Genomic DNA, 25,172 nt, shown 5'->3' with positions numbered 1-25,172 from the left:
TGCAAGCAGGAACTCTTAATGTAACTGGAAAACAGAGGAATGGAAAACTTTTAAATATCTCGACTTTGTCATCAAAGTAAAGGAAGGAGAGCGAGCGAGCTTATGGAGCATTGTAAATTTAGAAATTAAACTGGATCCAGATATACTCAATAAGGGAAAATGTCATTATGTTTTAGTGCCATTCAATAATTATGAGGTGAAACTGCATTGAAAGGTAGATTTCTTAGAAACAGGTAAAATGAGAAATGCAGCACTTCACTGTACCAGGAAATTATTCCCAAGTGATACAAGTGCAATTGTGCATCTTTTTTGAACACGGTCTGTTCAAGTCAACACCAGCTTGTGAAAGCGAGAGGTGGGGAGGTCAGCAATAAGTTGACTACTCGAAGGTAAAGGACCAGATAAGGAATGTAACTGCTTAAATTAAGATAGGCAGGCAAGGAGGCAAAGTGCAGAGAGGTGAAACAGCACAATCACGATGGTGGACTTGGTTAGAGGTTGAAAGATCAGTTCAGGATCAAAAGGAATGGCAACTCTATAGAGTTCAGGAGGTTGATGGGGGTCCTCTCAGCTTTTGCGCCAGCTGTAAGACTAACCATAACCATGATGAAACAAACACTTTGAAATATTAAACTAACAACATATTTAAGATTCAACCCAGCTGGTTATTCTGTAACCACTGGCCCTAATTTTGAGGTAGGAATAGCGATGCAGCTTTCAGCACTCGCTGGAATTGAAGTGTAAATCAAAGGCCGCCTTTTCCGGAGTCCACACATGTACAGTTCAACACTGAAATCTGGATGCCGATGTCTGAAATACACTGATACTCCAGACGGTCCACTACTCTGGCACCTCACCAAAGACTTGATGTTGAAGCACATGATAGTCATGAGTTGTGGCGCTTACCACCTAAACCTTCCAGAAAGTTAGAGCTTGTCCATTTAAGTGTAAGTGATGAACCTTAATTGCTGCCAAACAACCTTTTACAAGCCTGGAGGCTCATTCCCAAATTATATAATTTTTTAAATCTCCACCAATAATTAACTTCCCATCTCCTCCCTCATTTCCTCAGTCCATCTCTTTCTTTCCTTCTTTGCATCTGATTTATAAGTGAATTAACTGTTCTAACGTATAATTCCTGGTTCAGACTCTGCAGCCTAGAATTGCCAGGGGCAGGGTTTACTGAACATGGAGCAGAGTTTCAATCAGGAAACCTAAACGTCGAGGCTAGGGGTTTCCCTCCGTGTCATGGAGCCTTAACACCACAGGTGACTTTTTGTTTTGAACAGGATCACTGCCCAGAAGCCAGCCTGATAAATAAAGCAGCTGGGTGCGGAGAACTCCAAAGGCGGAATTTGTTGCTGCGGTGTTACCAGAAGCACAGGGAGGAGGTAAGCTTCCAAGTCTACGGGAAGCACTCCTGCTCCTCGAGGCCAACAGGGAATGGTCCAGCGGTAGTTACATTTTCTATAAAGCATTCCCATCTCCCTTGAGCGGCCAGGTTTTCCAGAGAGGTCTGGAATCTTAATGCACTAACCTCTCCAGTCTGGAGATCTTAGGACCAAGTCATTTCTGGATTTTTGAATTTTCTGGATTAAAGAATGACATTAGTACGCCTAACCACAAGTGAGAGAACTGGAAAACACAATAGATATAAATATTAACCTGAAACATACAATAATGAGAAAACATTATAAAGCAAGGAACCTCAAACATTTCTCATTTCCAGAATACTAATAATCTGGATGAAGGAACCGACTGTATTGCAGTCAGATTTGCTGACGACACAAAGATAGGTAGGAAAACAATTGCAAGGACACAACGGGTCAGCAACGGATTATGGATGGACTGGGCGAGTGGGCAAGGGTTTGGCAGATGGACTATTGTGTGGGGAAAAAGTGAGGTTGTCTATTTGGCAGGGACAATAGAGAAGTAGAATATTAGAATATTTTATCAATGGAGAGGGACTGCAAAATGCTACAGTACAGGAGGACTAGGTGTCCTTGTACATAAATCGTTGAAAGTTAGCATGGAAGTACAGCAGGTACTTGGGGGGTAGAAAAGTCTTGCTGCAATTGGACGGAGTATTGGTAGGACCGCACCTGCAGGGTTGTGTGCAGCTTTGGTCTCATTTGCTTGGTTTCTTTACATAAGGAGCAGTTAAAGAGAAGGTCCAGGAGGCTGATTTCTAGGATGAAGAAGTCATCTTGTGAGGAATAGTTGAGCAGCTTGGGCCTATACTCATTTAAATTCAGAAGAGTGCAGGGTGACCGCATTGAAACATAAGAGATTCGGAGGGAGCGTGACAGGGTTGCAACTCATGGGGGTATCTGGAACTTTGGGGGGGTGGGGGGTTTAAAAATAAGGGATCTCGCTTCTAAGGGCGGGGCGAGAAGGAATTTCTTAGTTCCGAGGTCTTTGAAATTCTCTTCCACAAAGAGCAGAGGAGTCTGGGTCATTGTAGAACTATGTTTTATGTTGAGTTAGGCAGATTATTGGTTGACAGGGTTATGGGGTAAATCAGGCATGAAAATGGAGTTAAGCCACAATCAGGTCAATCTCGGTCTTAGAGAATGGGGGAGCAAACTCAATGGGCTGATACAAATTGCTTAGCTGATCCAAATATTGTATCTTCTAATTTTCCGCTCTCAAAGTGACATTGAGGGAAGATGTCATTCCATGTACCGTTGTATTTCTCCAACAATTGAAAGGGGGAAATAAGAAAGTAGCTGCTCATGAACAGCGAGGGTTGTTGGTGATGGCGTACGTGCGTAGGAATTGCCAAGCCGCCATGCCGATTTGTTGCTGCCCCTGAACAGTCATGGTAGTCCATTAGTTGAGAGATATCTGGTCTACTGGTCCTTCTGAACAAAAGATTTTCAGACTGGGGAAGGTGGAGAGTATTTAAGTAGCCAACCTGGGTGCAGGACAGTTGCCTTCCCCATGTCCTGCCTGTGTTAAACCTAGAAATGGGCTGGCATGCAGTTTGAGATTCTGAAACTTTCACAACTCACCAAACACCAGCCCACCTGTTTTTGGGAGTTAAGAATTGTCCCTCCCCACCCCGTGCATCTCAGTAAGGATTCTTCAATCAGTTTGGTTAAGGAGTCACACCATTGCCTGCTCTGTTCATAGATCCTGGGTCCCCAGCGCAGATGTTTACTCTCTAATAATAAGTTTCAGTGCAAATAGCCACGGACAGGTCTAATGAGCTGTTAGCGCCTTTTGTTTGCAAAATATTGACCAACACAAATTTCACCAACTTTTGAAAGGCAGAAACTAATGATCAAATGTGAAATTAAAATACAAGAACACTTGCTGCCAATACACCAGGTTCTAAAGACGGTGCAAAGCCAGAAGGCGGCAGCATACCCCCACTGTAAGTCACCACAGATGTTGCTGGATCCCATTCAGCAGATTCAGATGTAATGCAATTCTGCATATGCTAATACACATGCATGGCATCATGTTTATTATGGGGAAAGCAGGCTACCGAAGTTACAAGAAACTATTCTTAAAAAATAGCTGACATCAATAACATTGACGTGGAGATGCCGGCATTGAACTGGAGTGGCACAGTAAGAAGTCTTACAACAGCAGGTCAAAGTCCAACAAACCTGGTTGGATTTTAATCTGTTACCAATAACTTTGTAATGGTTTGCATCCCAAATTTATCTATCAAGTAATTTCTTCCCCCCCTCAAAAAAAAAACTGGCCACACTCACAACAGATAACACTCGAGTCAGAAACGTCAGCCAGGATCGATTTGAAGACAGTTGAGTTAGCTGATCTCAGCCAGGGTACTAAAGCTGTCAGCAGCTCAGAGAAGGCAGGGGTGTGGGTCAGCCAGTTCAGTATTCACTGGCACTCCACCTCTGTAATACAAACCTGGGATGGATGAGGTCAGGTTCAAGTTCAACCATGATAACCTCTTGGGTGGAATAACCAGAAACTACGCCTTGCCGCCTTCAGAATGCCCATTCAGTGATGCTGGCATCCCCACTGACAGTAGTCCAAGAAAATTGACACGAATAATTGATAGATCTTCAAATATTACAATCAGGAATTTAGATTTGACCGACAAACACTTAAGACGTTTTAATCAAAGTAAATATGCCAAACTACGGATCAAAAACTCCAGGACCCTGGCCATCAAAAGAAGCCCCCATTTTACTTAACTCATCAAATAAATTACATTGAATCTTATCCAGAATTTTAAAATGAAATGCTGATCCAGACGGTGGGTATAACTTTGTTTAAAGGGCAACTATAAATACACAGTTGTGTGGTTGATATTAATTTGGGCTCTGCTGTGGGGACGCCAGTTTTAGATTTCATAGTGGTCAAAGAACATTAAATCAGAGGTAGTCTGCTGCTGCTCCCACACAAGCTCATATAGCAATGCCACCTGTTACAGATCAACACAACTTTCACCAAGGTACCCCTGCTTGCGGTTGCTTCCATTTATGGGAATGTGCTGGATGCTAGATCCTGCTTGGTGAGAGGGAGGGAATCGGGTGTGCAAAGAATTATATTTGCAGTCTGCAGCTCTGCCTCTCCCACCAATGTGGAGCAAGCAGCAGAAGTAGTAAACTTTTAATCTGGGAAGGAGGAGACTGCCTGACACTTCCCCTGCCTCGCAGAGAACGTGTTCCACTACACGCTCCCACTCGCAGAGAAGGCACATCCAAACAGCCGCTGACATGAACTACTTTCACCAGCTTTCATTTTGCTCGCTGCTTCCTGAGCCGCACGAAAGACAAGAGCAGAAAGAAAAAAGATCGCGCTCTAAAGGAGGTCTGTGGCTGTGTCAAGGAGCAGCACTTGCCCCGGAGGGAAGCAGTGCTGCTCAAATCCACACAGGTTGATTGAATGCAGCGTCCAGGTCACCACAAACCTGACCAGCGACAAATCTGTGCAGTTCCCTAAAAAGAAAAGCCATGTGGCAAGTATCCAAGGTTGGCGGTCAACCTTCAACACAAGACTGAGTGCGGAAGTACTAGCAGCAATGTCACAGTTCATTAACAAAAAAAAAGGTCATTTTCCCTACAGATCGAGTTTCAGACTAGTTTCATTTTGGTTAGATATCTCTCTCGCTTGGCCACTGTCGGATGTTAATGCTCCAGTAAAAAAAAACACAATTGAAATAAAATATGAACTTTAATCATTTCACGTTTAGGACGGTGGGATTTGCTCCACATCAGTTGGTCCCTGAAACGCGCTGGTTGTTTATTAAATAGTGGAGACGAGGAAAGTGGGATTCATTATTTTCCCCTCAAAAAGGTTGCTCGGGATGCTAACTTTACTTTGGTTCAGTAGGAGCACTATCCCCCCCCCCCCCCCCAAAAAAAACAAGTTCCTCGTCAGATTCATTCTCCTCTTTTGAAACTGAACCTTTCAGAATTAAAAATGAAGCTTTCAGAATCATATGCCAAGGATCCTCAGAAAATGTTTTGATTTTGGGGATTACATTTTACACATACAGTCGCGGAACCCGCCCTCCATCGGGAAAGTAAAACATTGTGTAGTAAACACTGTCCACCCGCGTGGTTTTATGTATTTTACACTGGCCACTTCCTGCTCGGCACTCGAAAATCTTTCATCATTGCATTTTAAATATGCTGCGTCCAATAAAAGCAGAGATGGGGAATATATAAACCTCCCCAACAGCTCGGCAAGCTACCGCTTCAGGGGAGTGTGCACAATTGGAAAAGCCCATTTCTAACACTTGTGTTTCCTTCTTCGTGCCTTGGGAGATGAGTATGTGTGTAAGAATCATGATGAAGAATCTCACTTTATTCATCAGGGTGGCTGGCGCAGTTGTCAATGGGAGGGGAAGTTCTAATGGTCGATGGGAGCTTTTCCTTTGTCGCTGCTGCCTCCTTCCCTGCCTTCCGTCTTTTGCAGAGAGGATTCCCCGTTTACTGAATGGCGCGCTTCCTGGGCAGTAACCGGTGGAGGAGCGGAGAGTCACTCACTTCCGTGTTGACATAGCCTCCGTCCCCGTCTCTGGCGCTCTCGTTGGCCAGCGCCAGGTTCCATCCGGACCCCGGCGGCACGTCCGCGTTCCATTTTCGAACGTGGCCCCCCGCATTGTTTCTCCCTCTCTCCCGGGCACATTCCAATCGAACGTTACATTGTTCTCCCCCCCCCCCCCCCCCGGGCAGCGCTTCCGCCATCGACTGCAGTCAGAAAATGAATCATGTAATAATGCATTAATCCACCACCCCCTCCCCACACACACACACAAACCACCCCACCCGCCGATATCTAAAATATAACGGAGGCGACATTTTGCTGAAAAGCAGCGATTTTTCAAAGGCTCCAGTATTTGCAAGAGCGAGACAGCGTGGCAAGACGTCGGAAAGACAACAATCCAGCAGCACACTTCCTGGTTCACTGCCTATTCAGATCAGCTAACGGCAAACGCGCAGCGCGTACACACAGGGAAGAAACGCATCCCCCCAAAATCAAATCCACTCTCCCCAAAATTTCTGTGCCCGGTTGCATCTTTTTTCCCAATAATTAAAAATCCAAAGTTTTATTCCCAGCTCCCTTGCTCCTTCCTCAAAAGATCATGCGGAAGAGAGTCCGCGCAGGCAGCTAACAAGGTGGTCACTTCCTGATTTTCTCTCTCTCTATTCCCCCCTCCTCCTCCTTCTCTTCCTTTAACAGTAACGGGACTGAGGCAGAGTGCAGTCTGATATCGCCCCCTCCTCCTCACATACACACACAAAAATCCAGGCGCACCCCCTCCTCTCTCCCGCCAGCATGCACGGGCTGCAAAGTTGTGACGGACGGCTTTTTACCGGCTTGGATGAGTAAATCCAGCTGGTTTTTCCGACCCTCGTGAAGTGAAGTCGCCATCTTCTCTGCAAAGAGCAGCAGCAGCAGCTTCCCGGGGGGGGGGGGGGGGGAGCTGATGGTATCACTGCGCAGCGACAGGAAATCTTTAACATACACACAGCCGTATCCGTCCGCACAGCCACTAAAACCACAACTTGAACAAATCTCAACACTGGAGGAGGAGGAAGAGGGGGGTCTCAAAATGTAGAAATGTCCCTTTTCTTTCTCTTCTCCCCCCCCCCCCCCTGTCCATTCAGAATGAAAATAAATCACCTTCAGCCCGCAATGCGACTGAGCGTTTTCTCCCTCCCTTCTCACTCACTCTCTCTCTCCCCCAAGTTAAAAACAAACCCAGCAGAAAGCAGGGATGTCGTTTCTCCCGCACTTCTGGCTGAGAAAAAGGTCCAGATCCTCTCATAGACACCCACCCCGATCCTGCTATTGTTCCAACAGCAGCTCGCTCGCCTCTCTGCGCTTCACTCTTGTTTAAAGTGGGAGCAGGCAACGCAATGCCATCAACCCTCCTCCCTCACACCCTCAACCCCCCTCCCTCACACCCTCCAGGGGCAGATTCCCCCTAGTGTGGGAGCACGGAGTGGTCTGTGCAGCGCGGCCACCCCGCTTTTAAATAGTCTCCAGCATCAGGAGAGTGTGCACAATTGGATAAAGTCCTGGAATCACTTCCTGTTTCACCCGAGGATATGCCGAGTGCGGTGATTCAGGAATCTAGTTCGGGGTCCTCCAAAATGAATCCAAGTCGGATTTCCAGACTTCACGCGCTAAACTCCCAATTTATAAACAAAAGATCAGCTGGTGTTTAATTGCAGGCAGGCATTTTGTAGGATTGTGTTCCAACTTTATAAATTGGCAGTCCCTCCCTCCCAAACGCAACACCTCAGTCACATCTTCATAAGCCAGAACAAAAAAAAACAAACGGTCGTCTCTCCAACACTGGGAAGGCGAAGGGAAAGTGGCTGAGCCTGCATTTTTTTTGCCATGCACGGTGTTGTTACTCTGCTGCAGAGCTGGATCCAAAACTTGTGCCCACACTCTGTGAATCCTCAGGTCACAGATAAGTTGAAATGGGGTCACTGAGGGGCTCCTGCAGAATGCCAGGTATGGTTGCTGGTTAATCTGCACCCTTCCCTTCCCCCCCTCCAAAAACAATTAACCCCACTTGACCTCAGCACACAAGGGCAGGAGTTGATCATGCAGCCCCCTTCAGCCTTTCCCAACATTAATCTGTGACTTTACTCCTCCTCCCTCCCAAAAAAAAATACTCACCTTTGCCTAATGCCCATTAACACCTTCGGTTGGCAAAACATCTATCACAGTTTTAAAAATAAACAATTGATCAATTGCCATTTGCAACATTCCTTTTGACAATTTAAAGGGTCATTAAAATTTCAGGCTAAGGAAGTTAAAATGTTTTTTTCCAATATCACAAAGGAAATTTTAATGCTACATAATACGCAGACTGTTGAAGTGTGAAGGTCATTGAACAATAAATGGATAGACATTACTGAAAAAAAGTGATCCTAGTAGTTTTGGTGGTTCTTAAATATTGTTGGTTGTATAGACAACTATCACCTAACAAGTCAAATAAAAACAATTTTTTAAAAAAATAATTCATGCTGTTTCCATTTATAATTATAAAATGTAGATCATATCAAGATAGGAAATTCCTTATTTATGAGTCACAGGATATTCATGGCTAGAATAGTTTTATCGTAATTTTAAATGTAGTCATAGCCGACAATAGATGGCACAATTAGAGTTAGAAATGTAACAGTACACTGATATTTGCCAGTAATGGCTTGATAAAATTCATTGGTCATTGAGAGCCTGAAGATTAGCATTCTGCTTATTGCAAATGATTGGGAAATTATTTATTTATTAGAGTCAGCTGGAACACGGCTGGCAACAGTCTCATCTCTGAGCCAGTAAGTTCACTCCAGAAACTGGAGCACAAAATCTAGGCGCCACTCCAACGCAGTAACTGAGGAAGCGCTGCGCAACTGGATGTGCCCACTTTTAGATGACAGTTTAAACTTATATCTGTTCTGCCCACTTGTGTGGCATAAGCAATCGGATGGCACTATTCTGAAGAGCTGGGGTAAACTTTACGATGTCCTGGCCAATGTCTATCCTTCAACGAATATCACAAAAACAGATTTATCTGGCTACTTTCTTGTTGTTTGAGGGACCTTGGCTGCCACCTTTCTTTCATTACAACAGTGCTTTTGAGGCAGCACGGTGGTGCAGTGGGTTAGCCCTGTTGCCTCATGGTGCCGAGGTCCCAGGTTCGATCCTGGCTCTGGGTCACTGTCCGTGTGGAGTTTGCACATTCTCCCCGTGTTTGCGTGGGTTTCGTCCACCACAACCCAAACGTGTGCAGGCTAGGTGGATTAGCCACGCGAAATTGCCCCTTAATTGGAAAAAAAACTACCTTGGGTACTCTAAAAAAAATTTTAAACCCAAAAAAAAATAATGCTTTTGCTTCAACAGGTATTGAATGGGATATAAAGTTCTTTGGTATGTGAGGCGATTGTACATGGTGCCATATAAAGCATTTCACATTAAATGTATTGCGTCTGCCACTGGCCTTCCTTTCTTATTCCCAGCTATAGCAGACTGGAGAAAAGCAGTGAACCGTTCCAAGCTAGGTGTAGAGGCAGGGGTGTTGAAGTTTTTAAAAAACAAATGATCTTTACTCTCCTTCACTAAGTTACCTCCTGGATACAAATTCCTTTCAAAATACTGTTTCAGCTCACTCTGCCGAGAATGTGTCAACTCCAGAATGTTCCAAATTCTTATTTATTTATAAGTTGAACAAACAAAGCCAGGGCTCTAAACTGCAGCCTGACCTATAACTGAACCCACCATTTATTCCAAGAATCCACTGAAATTGCTCCTTCTGTTGTTAAAAGGTGACACACCTATTTAACCAAGAGTTTACTCAGGAAGATTTGCTGTTAATATATCAAAAGCTTTGCCCTGCATGCACTTATACATGTAACTGTAGTTTGCAATTTTGGTCAAATTTATACTAATTTTCAAACTTATTCCAAATCACCCATTTTTTTTCTTTTAAACTTACTCAGGCTAACATATGATTCTCCTGATATATGGTTCTCCACAGACTTCCAAGTGAACACATCAGGCAGCAACCATATCCGGCATTCTGCAATTCCAATTGAGGGGCAATTTAACGTGGCCAACCCACCTACCCTGCACATCTTTTTTGGGTTGTGGGGGTGAGGACTATGCAGACACCGGAGAATGTGCAAACTCTGCACGACAGTGACCCAGGGCCGGGATCGAACCCTGGTCCCCGGCACGCGAGGCAGCAATGCTAACCACTGTGCCACCCACAACAGGCAGTCTCAATCAGCATAAGGGGAGCTATGTATTTCTAAGACCATGATTTGCATGTTAAATGGGCCTACCGTAACACAGGCAGATGATCGGGGTGCAGGAGCAACAGAGGGAATGGGGCACGGCCAACCTATTTTTGCCAAGCAGGAGGCATTAAAATCCATTTTAACGTATACAACCTTTGCTGCAGGAGATTCCTGATTCTAAAGGGAGAAAAGATTTTGCACTTGCACAGCGCCTTTCATTGGCTTAGGATGTGCCAAAACACACTGCAGCCAGATATCTTTGAATTGCAGTCACAGAGAGAAACCCAGGTGCAAATATGTGCACAGCAAGCTCCCACAGACAGCAATGCGACAATGACTGGATAATTTCTGATGTCAATTGAGGGATAAATGTTGACCATTACATTGGAGATATAGTGCAATGGATTCCTTAATGTCCACCTGCGAGGATGTCATGGCCTCAGTTTAACAACTCATCCAAAAAACACTGACACTCTCGACTTTTGTTCAAGTTTGTGGAACAGGGCTTGAACCCACAACTTTCAGAGGCAAGAGTGCGACCACTGAGCCATAGCTGACACTGTAAATATACATACATTAAATAAATGGCATACAACAGTGCCAACATAATTCCTGTCACACTTCTATATCAAGGCAAATTTATGTGGCAGGCTTTTTTATGTAAAATTTGATTGGGTTTATACAAACTTTTATTTTACCACAAAACAAATATCTTCCAGCTATCTGGATAGCATTACAATTTATTTACCACAACCAATGCAAATTTATTCATTGCATTCTCTCTTTTGTCAATTCATTTGAAGAGCAGTAGGCTAGCAAAGAAAACCAAATTACTCAAAAGGAGGAGAAAATTCTTGGAACTTCATCCACATGCCACTTCTTTCCTCTCCACAGTGACTGAAAATATGAATGTAACATTTTTTTTAAATTATTTTTTTAAAGACATTTTTTTCCAGTTAAGGGCCAATTTAGCGGGTCAATCCATCTACCCTGCACATCTTTGGGTTGTGGGGTTGAGACCCACGCAGACATGGGGAGAATGTGCAAACTCCACGTGGACAGTGACCCGCGGCCGGGATCGAACCTGGGTCTTCGATGCAGTGAGGCAACAGTGCTTACCACTGCACCACCGTGCCACTCGTAAGAATGTAAGACTTTCAGCTTAATAAAAACACACAAAAAAACCCACATTTTACAATAATATAATTAAATCTGCCTATTAAATTGCACTTTTGAGTTTTGAACAGCTTCTTTCAAATACTTGGGTTTCAAGCTTATATTTTGACTTTCGGTCATCAGTTTGTTAGCTTGGTGCATTTGTTACAAATTACGAATTCCCACAGTCCTAACGTGTGGCGCACACAATTTCACCACATTCATCGTCTCACAGTCGCCGATCCTGTAATGAGAATTTTTACTTACTACCTTTCTCCCAAATGATTCCCAAACGTACTTGGAAATAAGTCTCTTTCTACAGCTATGTTTTACATCTTAGCTAACTGTTCAAGTTTTACCTCAGGAAAAGCCACACAGCAACTTTGCTATTTATACCTGCAGCTTGAACGAAACAAAATTGTCTTCGCAAGGCAAAATTGGTCAACTCTTATGCTTTACTCAAATTAGGAACCTTTCTCTTTTCAGTAATGAGTTCAAATCTAATTTCTCAAGTAAGCTGTGGAACATTTCTGACTGATCGCAAGTTTGGTGCCATGCAAGCATAGAAAAATGCAAGGCCGAGGAGACAGTACAAGAATCAGTAGAGAATAAAATTTGAGGGGGAAACTTGCTTCAGAGGAACTGCAACAAAGTTACACTCACTTGATTCCCGAAATGAGGGGGTTGTGCTACGTAGGGGTATGGAGTAGAATGCACCTATACGCTCTTACAGTTTTTGGAAGACCGAGGGAGCATTGAAACATGTAAAATTCTTAGTAAGCGTAACAGGGTAGATGCTGAGAGGTTGTCTCCACTGGGCTGATTGATGGAGTCATTGTGTCAAGATGGTGGGATCAGCTATTTGAGACTGAAATATACAGTCAGAGGGTTATAAATCTTCGGCATTCTCTACCCCAGAGGGCTGTGAATGCTCACATTAATACTGACATAGAATCATTTTCAGATGCTAAAAGACATTGAAGGAAAGGGTGGGAAAATGGAAATATGTAGAAGTTCAGCCCTGACCTTACGGAATGGACGATCGGGCATGGGGCCCATGTGACCTATTGCTGTGTCGTATCCGAATCTGAAAGATAGATGTGGAGAGGGATGCAAAAAAATAACCGTGCACTTTTGCTCCAGGATATCATCCCTTCACCACTATAATTCCAAATCCATGTTTACCTGCCTTACCACCTATTTGCAGCAGTCAGCTTCACCTTGACCAGCTTATGCAGGCTTCCTCATTTGTTCCCATCCCATCAGACTTGGGCCTATCCTGAAGGAAACTTTAAGCACAAAATTCAATTTAATTACCAGGCCTGCTGACTATGTTGGCTGCACAGTCGTTCAGTGAAATTGCATTAGCAGTCTATGTCAGTCAATCATCAGTCCAAGAGTGGGACATGAATCCACAGCTTTTATCCAGTCCAGAGCATCCGTAAATGCAAACTATCAGAAGCAGCCCTCCAGTGGGTTATGCCAGCCGATCTCAGCAGTTGTTTTCCCACACCAAAGTCTTTCCTTTTCCCAGCTGCTTCCCTGATGAATCTGACACAGCCACCTGAAATGCACTTCATCTGCTCCGGGGCAGCACGGTAGCTTAGTGGTTAGCACTGTTGCTTCACAGTGCCAGGGTCCCAGGTTCGATTCCCGACTTGGGTCACCGTCTGTGCGGACTCTGCACATTCTACCCGTGTCTGCGAGGGTTTCCTCCGGGTGCTCTGGTTTCCTTCCGCAAGTCCCAAAAGACATGCTGTTAGGTAATTTGGACATTCCGAATTCTCCCTTTGTGTACCCGAACAGGCGCCGGAATGTAGCTTTTCACAGTAATTTCATTGCAGTGTTAATGTAAGCCTACTTGTGACAATAAAGATTATAATATTATTATTTCCGATTTCTTGTAACATGCTGACCTTTTGGCTACTTTTTCTGAACTGTCCCTCCTACCAGTCATCCCACTCCTTCTATACATTCAGGTTTGGCTCCAGGTACTCGTGGCTACGCTTCTGGCCATGGTAAAACCGTAGACCTGTTAAGTTTCTTAAAAAATTAAACTCGTGCATGTTGGGGTGAGAAAAAAGGAAATTGCATTGTGAATTAATTTTGAGTTTGGGCCAACGTTATACTTGCTCAATCTTTGGTCGTTTGGTTTCCAAAGTCACCAGGACCTTCCCGGTGTAGATTTGTTATTCCCAGAGAGAAAAGAAAAGCAAATGCATGCCACTCATCATGGATGACCATGCAAGTTAAGGAGATCCCTCATGGTGCTATATTCTGGAGGACTTATTAAGACAAGGTTAAAAGCTGAACTGACTGAATAACATTTTTCACACATTTTGTCTTCAGCGATATTGCATGAAGGGCAAATACAGAATGAAATCACCCAGCATTCTAACAAACAGTTTCTGAAAAGTAAACTCAATATTTTGCACCATTGCGGTTTGATGGCGGCTATTTTGATAATTTTACTGCACAATTAGGTATTACAACATAGGGAAATATTGCTGAATAAAAGGATACACAATCTCACCAAATATAATCACTTCATGTATACACAAGTCCTGGGGGAAGTTCAAATTCTCAACTGTTTTTGTTAACTCAAGGGTATGAAAATGTATGCAATCTCTTAAGCACACAATACATCAAAACACCATATGTCAAGTTTCCGTGACTTTGCTTTCAAGTTCAAATTAACATTAAAACTTCAGCATCGAAAACAACCACTGATGGCAACATAGAGTATATAAAAACTTCTCAATTAGTAATATGGAACACTCAAATTTATCAGCAAGAGCTGGTGGGGCAGCATGGTAGCATAGTGGTTAGCACAGCTGCTTCACAGTTTCAGGGTCCCAGGTTTGATTCTCGGCTTGGGTCACTCGCTGTCTGTGCAGAGTCTGCACGTTCTTCCTGTGTCTGCGTGGGTTTCCTCCGGGTGCACCAGTTTCCTCCCCCAGTCCAAAGGTGTGCGGGTTAGGTGGATAGGCCACGCTAAATTGCCCTTAGTCTCCAAAAAGGTGAGATGGGGTTACTGGGATAGGGTGGAGGTGTGGAGTGTTCTTTCCAAGGGTTGGTGCAGAATTGATGGGCTGAATGGCCTCCTTCTGCACTGTAAATGCTATGTCATTCCAACCCATCTGTACATTTAATTAGCAAAATGTTGGGGGGCTTTCTTCAGCAGTAAGTGGAAAAAGATTTTCAGACAGTTATTAAAGTTTTAATTAATGACAAATTGTGCTATGTAAAATATTACATAATTACATGAAGGGCAAATGCAGAATGAAATCACCCACCAAACTAAATACATTATGGGCAGCACGGTAGCACAGTGGTTAGCATAATTGCTTCACAGCTCCAGGGTCCCAGGTTCGATTCCCGGCTTGGGTCACTGTGCAGCGTCTGCACGTTCTCCGTGTGTGTGCGTGGGTTTCCTCTGGGTGCTCCGGTTTCCTTCCACAGTCCAAAGATGTGCAGGTTAGGTGGATTGGCCATGCTAAATTGCCCTTTGGTGTCCAAAATTGCCCTTAGTGTTGGGTGGGGTTACTGGGTTATGGGGATAGGATGGAGGTGTGGGCTGGGGTAGGGTGCTCTTTCAAAGAGCCGGTGGTGACTCGATGGGCCAAATGGCCTCCTTCTGCACTGTAAATTCAATGATTACAACTCCATTCACCAAATCGATTAAACAAATTCACCACGGGTTTTATTTAAATTGTTATTACCAAATTACTCGGTCGCCCTTGCTAGGTTTGTGGTCAGATCACATCTGAAAACACTTCCATGTCCATAAAAAGATTAGCAGCAAAACCACGGGTAGGGTTGAGTGTAAGCGATATATCACACACAAGATTGACAAAGACTTCCTTTGCTATCAATTAAGGAAACTCCTTTTCCGCTGTGGTATTATGACACTACACTAGTTTCCCTATTATTCAGTTGTTAAGTACTTCTTCTAATTCACCATTACATTACAACCACAACATTCACAGTCTCCCTCTTTCTTTGAGTGACAATGGGTGCTTGCTTGCCATGTCAAAAAGTAACATTCCACTAGCAGGAATAGTAGCTGTAGAAAAAGATCACCTTAGAATTATATTCTGGGGCATAAATCAATTCTAAATTAATGAATGACTTTACTCCAAAACAGAGTCAGGACATAGTCACTGGGATGCAGAACAGGAAGAATTCTATCTTTTGGTAAGCAACATTAACTGGCAAAAAAAAACTTAGGTGATACATGATCTTGGCTGCGAACTAACTACCATACCTGTGTTTGCAAGCAAAGCCAAAGTTTTTTTTTTAGTCCGACAGATTTTGAAACATTTCCCCATGTCTGTTCTCAGAACTTAGTTTAAAGTACTTCTCCAGATTTACCTTTTCCATCCAGTTTGCTATTTCAAGTATCTGTATAAAAAGTCACCTTTCACAAGCTTCCTTAAAATCTTTTCTTATAACTCGCGCCTTTTAGACCCGCCTCGTCCACTGCCTCCAACTCTTGGGCCCTTGCGTTTTGGTGACCAGCATTACATACAGCATTCAAAAGATGTGAGCTTTAGAAATACGCACACACCGTACTCTTTAATTTTTGGTATTTCTGAAACCCACATTATTTTGTGGTTACTGCCCTCCTGTCGATGTCACAACTTGCACTTTCTTGTACATCAGCCGACGCATATGGAGGTGTGCATTACCTTTTGTGATTTTCCTGACATAAGGAATAAAGCAATAATGCATTACACTCATCAAACAGACTCTTAACCACTTATATTTATTTGAAATTACCCATTAAAATAACTCTCCAGTTCTCATCAACCCTTCCTAACATTTTCATGCTGACAATCATCTGCAGTATAGCCTGTATTCAATTTTTTATACATTAGCAATTTCTAACTAGAATAGTTCATGGTCTAGTTTTCCACCTTCCAGTTTCAAACAGGGTTACCACTTCCTCCTTTTCTATCCACAATATACCCTCATGGTGGCACTGTGGTTAGCACTGCTGCCTCAGCGCCAGGGACCTGGGTTTGAATTCTGGCCTCAGGTGACTGTGTGGAGTTTGCACATTCTCTCCATATCTGTGTGGGTTTCCTCCAGGTGCTCCGGTTTCCTCCCAGTGTGCAGGCTAGGCGGATTGGCCATAGTAAATTGTCCTCAAGGTTTCAAAGGTTAGGTGGGGTTACAGGGAAAGGGGGGGGATTGGGTCTGTGCAGGGTGCTTTCAAATGGTCGGTGCACACTCGATGGGCCGAATGGCCTCCTTCTGCACTGTAGGGATTCTATTGCGTACAATCAGGCACATTGTTGATAATCCAACCACATATTCTAGTTCCTTATTACCACAACAATCTCTACTTCAATCATCTTATTTTTAATACTTCTAACATTCAGATATTTATTGGAGTTTTGCCTTCTTTCTTGGACTGCTTTCTCATCTTTAGTCCATGAATGTCTTCTGAAAGTGTGCACCTTGCCTGTTGGTTACATTCTACCCTATGATAAGTTTAGTTTCATATTCAGTAATCTACCCCAACTCCACCATAGATCTCATAATGATTCCCAATAGCTGCTCAACATTCCTAACAAGATCATTGTTTTTCTTGGTTGAGGCTCAGTCCATCTTTCCTGCAGTAGCTCTTTTTATTCTGAATATTTCCGCAGTTAGAGTCAAATGTATCAGGTTTTTTTTATATATCTCGATAGCTATATAAATATATATAATATATAAATAATATAGAATATATATTACAGGCAGAGAGAGAGAGAGAGAGGCGGGGGGGAGAGAGAGAGAGAGAGAGAGGCGGGGGGGGGAGAGAGAGGAGGCGGGGGAGGAGAGAGAGAGAGAGAGAGGTGAGGGGGGGGGAGAGGGAGGAGGGGGGGGGGGGAGGAGAGGAGAGGGAGGGGAGGAGAGGGAGGGGGGGGGGGAGGAGAGGAGGGAGGGAGGGGGGGGGAGGGGGGGAGAGGGGGGGGGGAGGGAGAGAGAGAGAGGGGGGGGGAGGAGAGAAGAGGAGAGGGGGAGGGGGGGGGGGAGAGAGAGGGGGGGGGAGAGAGAGAGAGAGAGAGGCGGGGGGGGGGGGGAGAGAGAGAGAGAGAGAGGCGGGGGGGAGAGAGAGGAGGGGGGAGAGAGAGCGGGGGGGGGAGAGAGGCGGGGGGAGAGAGGGGGGGGGGAGAGAGGCGGGGGGGAGAGAGGCGGGGGGGAGAGAGGCGGGGGGGGGGAGAGAGGCGGGGGGAGAGAGGCGGGGGGGGGAGAGGAGGGGGGGGGGGGAGAGAGGAGAGAGGCGGGGGGGAGAGAGGCGGGGGGGGAGAGAGCGGGGGGGGGAGAGAGGCGGGGGGGGAGAGAGGCGGGGGGGGGAGAGCGGGGGGGAGAGAGGCGGGGGGGGGAGAGAGGCGGGGGGGAGAGAGGCGGGGGGGAGGAGAGGCGGGGGGGGGGAGAGAGGCGGGGGGGAGAGAGGGAGAGAGGGGGGGGGAGAGAGGCGGGGGGGAGAGAGGCGGGGGGGGAGAGAGGCGGGGGGGGAGAGGCGGGGGGGAGAGAGGCGGGGGGGAAGAGGGGGGGGGGCAGAGGCGGGGGGGAGAGAGGCGGGGGGGAGAGAGGCGGGGGGGAGAGCGGCGGGGGGGAGAGAGGCGGGGGGGAGAGAGGCGGGGGGGGAGAGAGGCGGGGGGGAGAGAGGCGGGGGGGGAGAGGCGGGGGGAGAGAGGCGGGGGGGAGAGAGGCGGGGGGGAGAGAGGCGGGGGGGAGAGAGGCGGGGGGGGAGAGAGGCGGGGGGGAGCAGAGGCGGGGGGCGGGAGAGAGGCGGGGGGGAGAGAGGCGGGGGGGAAGAGAGGCGGGGGGGAGAGAGGAGGGGGGGGAGAGAGGCGGGGGGGAGGAGGCGGGGGGAGGAGGCGGGGGGTAAAGAGGCGGGGGGGAGAGAGGCGGGGGGGAGAGAGGCGGGGGGGAGGAGAGAGGCGGGGGGGAGAGAGGCGGGGGGGAGAGAGGGGGGGGGGAGAGAGGCGGGGGGGGCGAGAGGCGGGGGGGGGAGAGAGGCGGGGGGGAGAGAGGCGGGGGGAGAGAGGCGGGGGGGGAGGAAGCGAGAGAGGCGGGGGGGAGAGAGGCGGGGGGGAGAGAGGCGGGGGGAGAGAGCGGGGGGAGAGAGGCGGGGGGGGAGAGAGGCGGGGGGGAGAGAGGCGGGGGGGAGAGAGGCGGGGGGGAGAGAGGCGGGGGGGAGGAGAGGCGGGGGGGGAGAGAGGCGGGGGGGGAGAGAGGCGGGGGGGAGAGAGGCGGGGGGGGAGAGGCGGCGGGGGGAGAGAGGCGGGGGGGGAGAGAGGCGGGGGGGAGAGAGGCGGGGGGGGGGGGGGAGAGAGGCGGGGGGGGAGAGAGGCGGGGGGGAGAGAGGCGGGGGGGGGAGAGAGGCGGGGGGGAGAGAGGCGGGGGGGAGAGAGGCGGGGGGGGAGAGAGGCGGGGGGGAGGGGAGAGAGGCGGGGGGGAGAGAGGATGGGGGAGAGAGGGGGGAGAGAGGCGGGGGGGAGAGAGGCGGGGGGGGAGAGAGGCGGGGGGGGGGAGAGAGGCGGGGGGGAGAGAGGCGGGGGGGAGAGAGGGGGGGAGCGAGGCGGGGGGGAGAGAGGCGGGGGGGGAGAGAGGCGGGGGGGAGAGAGGCGGGGGGAGAGAGGCGGGGGGGAGAGAGGCGGGGGGGAGAGAGGCGGGGGGGGAGAGAGGCGGGGGGGGGAGAGAGGCGGGGGGGGGAGCGAGGCGGGGGGGAGAGAGGCGGGGGGGGAGAGAGGCGGGGGGGAGAAGGCGGGGGGGGAGAGAGGCGGGGGGGGAGAGAGGGGGGGAGAGAGGCGGGGGGGGGAGAGAGGCGGTGGGGGAGAGAGGCGGGGGGGAGAGAGGCGGGGGGTGAGAGAGGGGGGGGGCGAGAGGCGGGGGGAGAGAGGGGGGGGAGAGAGGCGGGGGGGAGAGAGGCGGGGGAGGAGGCGGGGGGGAGAGAGGCGGGGGGGAGAGAGGCGGGGGGGAGAGAGGCGGGGGGAGAGAGGCGGGGGGGAGAGAGGCGGGGGGGAGAGAGGCGGGGGGGGCGAGAGGCGGGGGGGAGAGAGGCGGGGGGAGAGAGGCGGGGGGAGGAAGCGAGAGAGGCGGGGGGAGGAAGCGAGAGAGGCGGGGGGGAGAGAGAGGCGGGGGGGCGAGAGAGCGGGGGGGAGAGAGAGGCGGGGGGGGGAGAGAGGCGGGGGGAGAGAGGCGGGGGGGGAGAGAGGCGGGGGGAGAGGCGGGGGGGAGAGAGGCGGGGGGGAGAGAGCGGGGGGGAGAGAGCGGGGGGGAGAGAGGCGGGGGAGAGGGGGGAGAGAGGCGGGGGGGAGAGAGGCGGGGGGGGAGAGAGGGGGGGGGAGAGAGGCGGGGGGAGGAAGCGAGAGGGGGAGAGAGGCTGGGGGGGAGAGAGGCGGGGGGGAGGAGAGAGGCGGGGGGGGAGAGAGGCGGGGCGGGGAGAGAGGCGGGGGGGAGAGAGGCGGGGGGAGAGAGGCGGGGGGAGAGAGGCGGGGGGGAGAGAGGCGGGGGAGAGAGGCGGGGGGGGAGAGGCGGGGGGGAGAGCGAGGCGGGGGGGGAGAGAGGCGGGGGGGAGAGAGGCGGGGGGGAGAGAGGCGGGGGGGAGAGAGGCGGGGGGGAGAGAGGCGGGGGGGGAGAGAGGCGGGGGGGAGAGAGGCGGGGGGGAGAGAGGCGGGGGGAGAGAGGCGGGGGGAGAGAGGCGGGGGGGGAGAGAGGCGGGGGGGAGAGAGGCGGGGGGGGAGAGAGGCGGGGGGGGAGAGAGGCGGGGGGGAGAGAGGCGGGGGGGAGAGAGGCGGGGGGAGAGAGGCGGGGGGGAGAGAGGCGGGGGGGAGAGAGGCGGGGGGGAGAGAGGCGGGGGGGAGAGAGGCGGGGGGGAGAGAGGCGGGGGGGAGAGAGGCGGGGGGGAGAGAGGCGGGGGGGAGAGAGGCGGGGGGGAGAGAGGCGGGGGGGAGAGAGGCGGGGGGGAGAGAGGCGGGGGGGAGAGAGGCGGGGGGGAGAGAGACGGGGGGGAGAGAGGGGGGGGGGAGAGAGGCGGGGGGAGAGAGGCGGGGGGGAGAGAGGCGGGGGGGAGAGAGGCGGGGGGGAGAGAGGCGGGGGGGAGAGAGGCGGGGGGGAGAGAGGCGGGGGGGGAGAGAGGCGGGGGGGGAGAGAGGCGGGGGGGGGAGACAGACACAAAACACACCAGTTGACAGCCATTTGTTTACATATTCAATTATATGTCTTTCTTTATAATACAGACTTTAACACGAGGGATCAGCCCAATGGCTACTATTTACAAAGTCTCTGCATGCCTGAATGTCTCCCTCGTGCCTTAGTAACCAGAACTGAAAACAGTGCTCAAGGTGTGGTCTGACCAGCAGCATTGTACAGTTTGAACACGATCTCTCTTATTTATGGTTTGGTTATATAGTCCAATGTTTTGTTAGCTTGTTGAGAGCTGCTCTGCATTGATTGCACATGTCAAGTCTATTAAGACATCCGAGTCTCTTTGAATATTATTCCGAGTTTATTCAACATCATTTATTGGGTGTGTCACCTATTGTTCACCTATACCTGCACATTATTTACATTAATCTACATTAAATTTCTTCTACCGTGGTTCTGTCCTCCCACATATTTTGTCCGAACCCTTCTGTCATTTCTTTTTTTTAATAAATTTAGAATACCCAATTATTTTTTCCAACTAAGGGGCAATTTAGAGTGGCCAATCTACCTAGCCTGCACATCTTTGGGTTGAGGGGGTGAAACCCACGCAGACACGGGGAGAAAGTGCAAACTCCACACGGACAGTGACCCAGGGCCGGGATTCGAACCCTGGTCCTCAGCGCCGTAGGCAGCAATGCTAACCACTATGCCACTGTGCTGCCTCCTTCTGTCATTTCTGAGCTCCTGCCTTAGTTTCTGGTTTCCAAGGCTGAAGAGTCATATTGGAGTCGGAAGGTTAACTCTGTTTCTCTCTCCACAGATGCTGCCAGACCTGCTGAGTATTTTCAGTACTTTCTGAAGTAATGTTGTAACTGGCTGCAATATATGCAGTTCTTTTGCTTAATACAATTAGTACTCATAATACCCAAAGAAAACAAAAATATATATTGTAACATATTTGGCATAAATCAAAATTGGAAGGGTGTCCAATAAAGTGGGAATGGATAAACATCTCCCTCTTTACTCCTAAAATTGCCAATGTTGCACTAAAATGTTGTAGACATTGCACTTTATTTGGGATACACATACTTTCATTTACCCAAGTGTTGTAATGAACCCAATTTATAGTGAAGATAAATCAGGCAACTCCCAGGTTGTGTTCAGTGGAAAATGTCATATTTCATTAGTTATCTTAGCAGCTTGCAACCAATTCACGTACAGTGAGCCCTCACTTCGAAGTTATAGTTGCGTTCCTGAAAATCACAACTTCAAGTGAAACATTGACCTTCCTGGTCCGAAAAAACAAATATTAAAACATGATACCCTCTAAACCTGAAATATTCTACATTGCTAAATTCATACATTGTTAAATAAAATAGCTTTTAAAATAGGTTTAAAAATATAAAATAAAAATATGACTTTCTACTTACAGCACCTCCTGCTCGTCATGGATCCTGTTCCTGAACCTACTACTCCCTGACTCTCCCAGTCTCTGGAGATGTTCTGCCTCCACTACATGTGGACCCGCCCCACTCCTAACCTCAACGGTCTCTACCCTCCTCACTCCCCGAGTTATGGCCTCTGCTCTCCCCAACCCACCCTCCGGCCAAACCTCCCACTCCTTGGCCCACCCTCTCTCCTGGACATGCGTCTGTATGTGAAGATCCACTCCAAAAGACAGAGCTCCAGTGTAAGGGCAGCACGGTGGCGCAATGGTTAGCACTGCTGCCTTACGGCACCAAAGACCCGGGTTCGAAAAAAATAATTGGGTACTTCAATTTAAAAAATTTTTTTTTTTTTTTTAAAATTAAAAAGAGCTCCAGTATTGTGGAAGTCTCGATGATGTAGAAGTACTGAGCGGGGGCTGCTCCAAACTATGTCTATTTTTTAAATATTCCTGCCTCACTAATCTTCTTCTGAGTCCTCACAGAAAGGAGCATTTTTTAAAAAAGAACATGGAATGTAGCAGCCACAGCTGTACACTTACACTTCCACAACATCAGAGCTCTGACTTTGGATCAGATCTGGAGCTTCAAACAGGAAAGCAGGTCCAGGCGAGGGACGTGGCAAGAAGGTGAGTCAGAGAGTGAGGCCTCAGGCAGAGGGTGGGTCAGGGAGTGGCAAAAGGCTGCAACTTGGGAAGCAAGGAGGGGAGAGGCCGCTCCAAAAATGGTGCCAATCGGGTCTCAAGGGAAACGACGTTAAAACAAATGTCACAACGCAATGAGATTAAGGACCCCAATTAACTTGGTGGCATTAAAGTTAAACATTAAATGAGGACTTACTGTAAGTAGAGTACACACTGGGGAGTCTGAGCAGTACAAAGCTATTAAAGGAGTTTAAGGCTCAATGTTGCCACACTGTAAAACAATCCACAATGATCACAAGGCTGATCCAGTGGTTCACTCTAAAGTGCAGAATTTTAAACCAGGTATTTCCTTGTCATTTTATCCTCCGTGCTTCCTTTAGGCAGGGGGACCTCTCCAAGACCAGCAGATCCTTTCACCCGCCGCCAGTATTCATCCTCCACCTTCCTTCCTCTCTGGCCTCGTAGTCATTCTTGATCTTTTCATTGAGAACTATTGGCGTGACGTTGGCCACCTTGAATTTCTATGCCCTTCTCAGCCACTCTAATCAGTCTCCCTCTAAACTTGCTGCACTCCATTCTTTCAGGCGCAACCCTGGCATTCTCAATCTGCTGAGAAGGTGCTGCTACAGCTGTCTGGCATACCAAGCTTTACCTTGGAGAAGCTGAGCGTCCACTCTCAGATACTTCTTTCTACCTCCCCCTGGACTGTGACCCCCAACACCGAACATCAAGCCGTTGTTTCTCGGCGTGTAACTGACCTCATCTTCCACAGCTTTCCACCTCACAGTCCCCAACAGCCCACTTCCACCTCCTTACCAACATCCACAAACAGCACTGTCCCGGTCAACTCATCCTTTCACCCTGTCCCGGCCCAACTCAACTTATTTCTTCCTATCTTGGCTTTATTTGTTCTCCCCTTGTTCAGTCTCTTCTGTCCTGCAATCGTGATTCTGCTGATGTCCATCGTCATTTCAGCAAATTCCAGTTTCCTGCCATGAAATGACTGGCACCTCGTCACTCGAACATACAATCCCTCTGCCCCTCCATGCCCCACTCGGAATATCCGAGGACTCGTTTCATAGAACAGGCCCTTCGGCCCTCGATGTTGTGCCAAGCGTTGTCCGAAACCAAGATCAAGCTATCCCCCTCCCTGTCATTCTGTTGTGCTCCATGTGCCTATCCAATAACCGCTTGAAAGTTCGTAAAGTGTCCGACTCCACTATCACAGCAGGCAGTCCATTCCAACTTCCTTGAACAGAGGCCCAAAGCTTCCCCATCACCCGCCACTCTCCTCCACTTAGCTGAGCTTGTTCTCTCACTGAACAATTTCTCCTTTAACTTGTCTTCACTTTGTCCAAATAAAATGTTTGCTTATGGCCCTACATGGCCATCCCCACCCCCTCTCATCCGAAACTGGAAAAAATAATCAATTTTGCTTCCAATTTCCACCCTTCTCTCACCTTCACAAAACCCATGTCACTTCCCTTACCTTGATTTCGGTCTCCATTTCTGGTGATAAGCTATTTTCTAATATTCCGCTGACTCTCACATCTACCCCACCATGTTCAGCACCACACATGGCTACTCCAAATGCAGCAAGGTCTAGACAATATCCAGGCTGGGGTTCACAAGTGCCAACAATGGCTATCTCCAACAAGAGTGAATGTTCCCATCATGCCTTGACATTCAATGGTATTACCATTGCTGAATCCCTCATTATCAACATCTTGGGTGTTACATTGACCAGCAGCTTAACTGGACCAGTCATATAAATATTGTGGCTACAAGAGCGGGTCAGAGGCTAGGAATCTAATGGTGAGTGACTCACCTCCCAACTCCCTAGAGTCTGTCCAACATCTAACGGCGCAAGTCAGAAGTGTGATCAAACACGCTCCCCTTGCCTGAATGAGTGCAGTCCCAAGAATACTTTGGAAGCTTGATACGGTTGAGGACAAAGCACCCCACGTGATTCCAAACATTCAGTGTGTACTATCTATAAGTTGCACTGCAGAAACTAACCACGGCTCCTTAGACAGCATTTTCCAAATACGACAACGACCATTCAGAAGGGAACAACCAGGAAGTTCCCCTCCAGCCACTCACCATCCTGACTTGGATCACCGTTCCTTCACCGTCACTGGGTCAAAATCCTGGGACTCCCTCTCTAACAGCTCTGTGGGTGTACCTACATCACATGGACTGCAGCAATTCAAGAAGGCAGATCACATTCTCAAGGGCAATAAATGTTTGCCAAGCCAGCGAAGCCTACATCCCTTGAATGAATAAAACAAAAACTATACCTCCTCATACCTTGCTTCCAAAGGTTCCATTCCATTCTCCCAGTTTCTCCAGCACATCCGTTTTGATGATGCTACTTTGCACAATGGCGCTTCAGACATCTCTTCCTTTTTCCTCAAATGAGGATTACCCAGCAATGTGGTTGACACATGGCCCTCAATGGTGTTCAACCCATTTCCCACACTTCTGCCCTCACCTCTTCCCCCTCCCTCCCAGAACCACAATGAGGATCC

The 25,172-nt window shown here is 48.6% G+C and overlaps 1 protein-coding gene across 8 annotated transcripts in view; it reads right to left on the bottom strand.

The window, feature by feature from the left end:
* LOC119963413 (ETS-related transcription factor Elf-2-like) overlaps nucleotides 1-25,172 on the bottom strand; it is a 185,868-nt gene that overhangs the window by 43,297 nt on the left and 117,399 nt on the right. For 2 of the 8 annotated variants that reach the window (XM_038792496.1, XM_038792500.1), the window contains exon 1: nucleotides 6,810-6,910. The exons of the other annotated variants lie outside the window; for them this stretch is intronic. In XM_038792496.1, the coding sequence (XP_038648424.1) occupies nucleotides 6,810-6,867 (58 nt within the window). In that variant the 5' untranslated portion in view covers nucleotides 6,868-6,910. Of the gene's footprint in view, nucleotides 1-6,809; nucleotides 6,911-25,172 lie in introns of those variants that run through there. 8 annotated transcript variants of the gene reach the window in all.

This window comes from Scyliorhinus canicula, chromosome 3, assembly GCF_902713615.1.
Source record: "Scyliorhinus canicula chromosome 3, sScyCan1.1, whole genome shotgun sequence".
Classification (NCBI taxonomy): Eukaryota; Metazoa; Chordata; class Chondrichthyes; order Carcharhiniformes; family Scyliorhinidae; genus Scyliorhinus; species Scyliorhinus canicula.
This window is presented reverse-complemented; position numbering and strand designations above follow the sequence as displayed.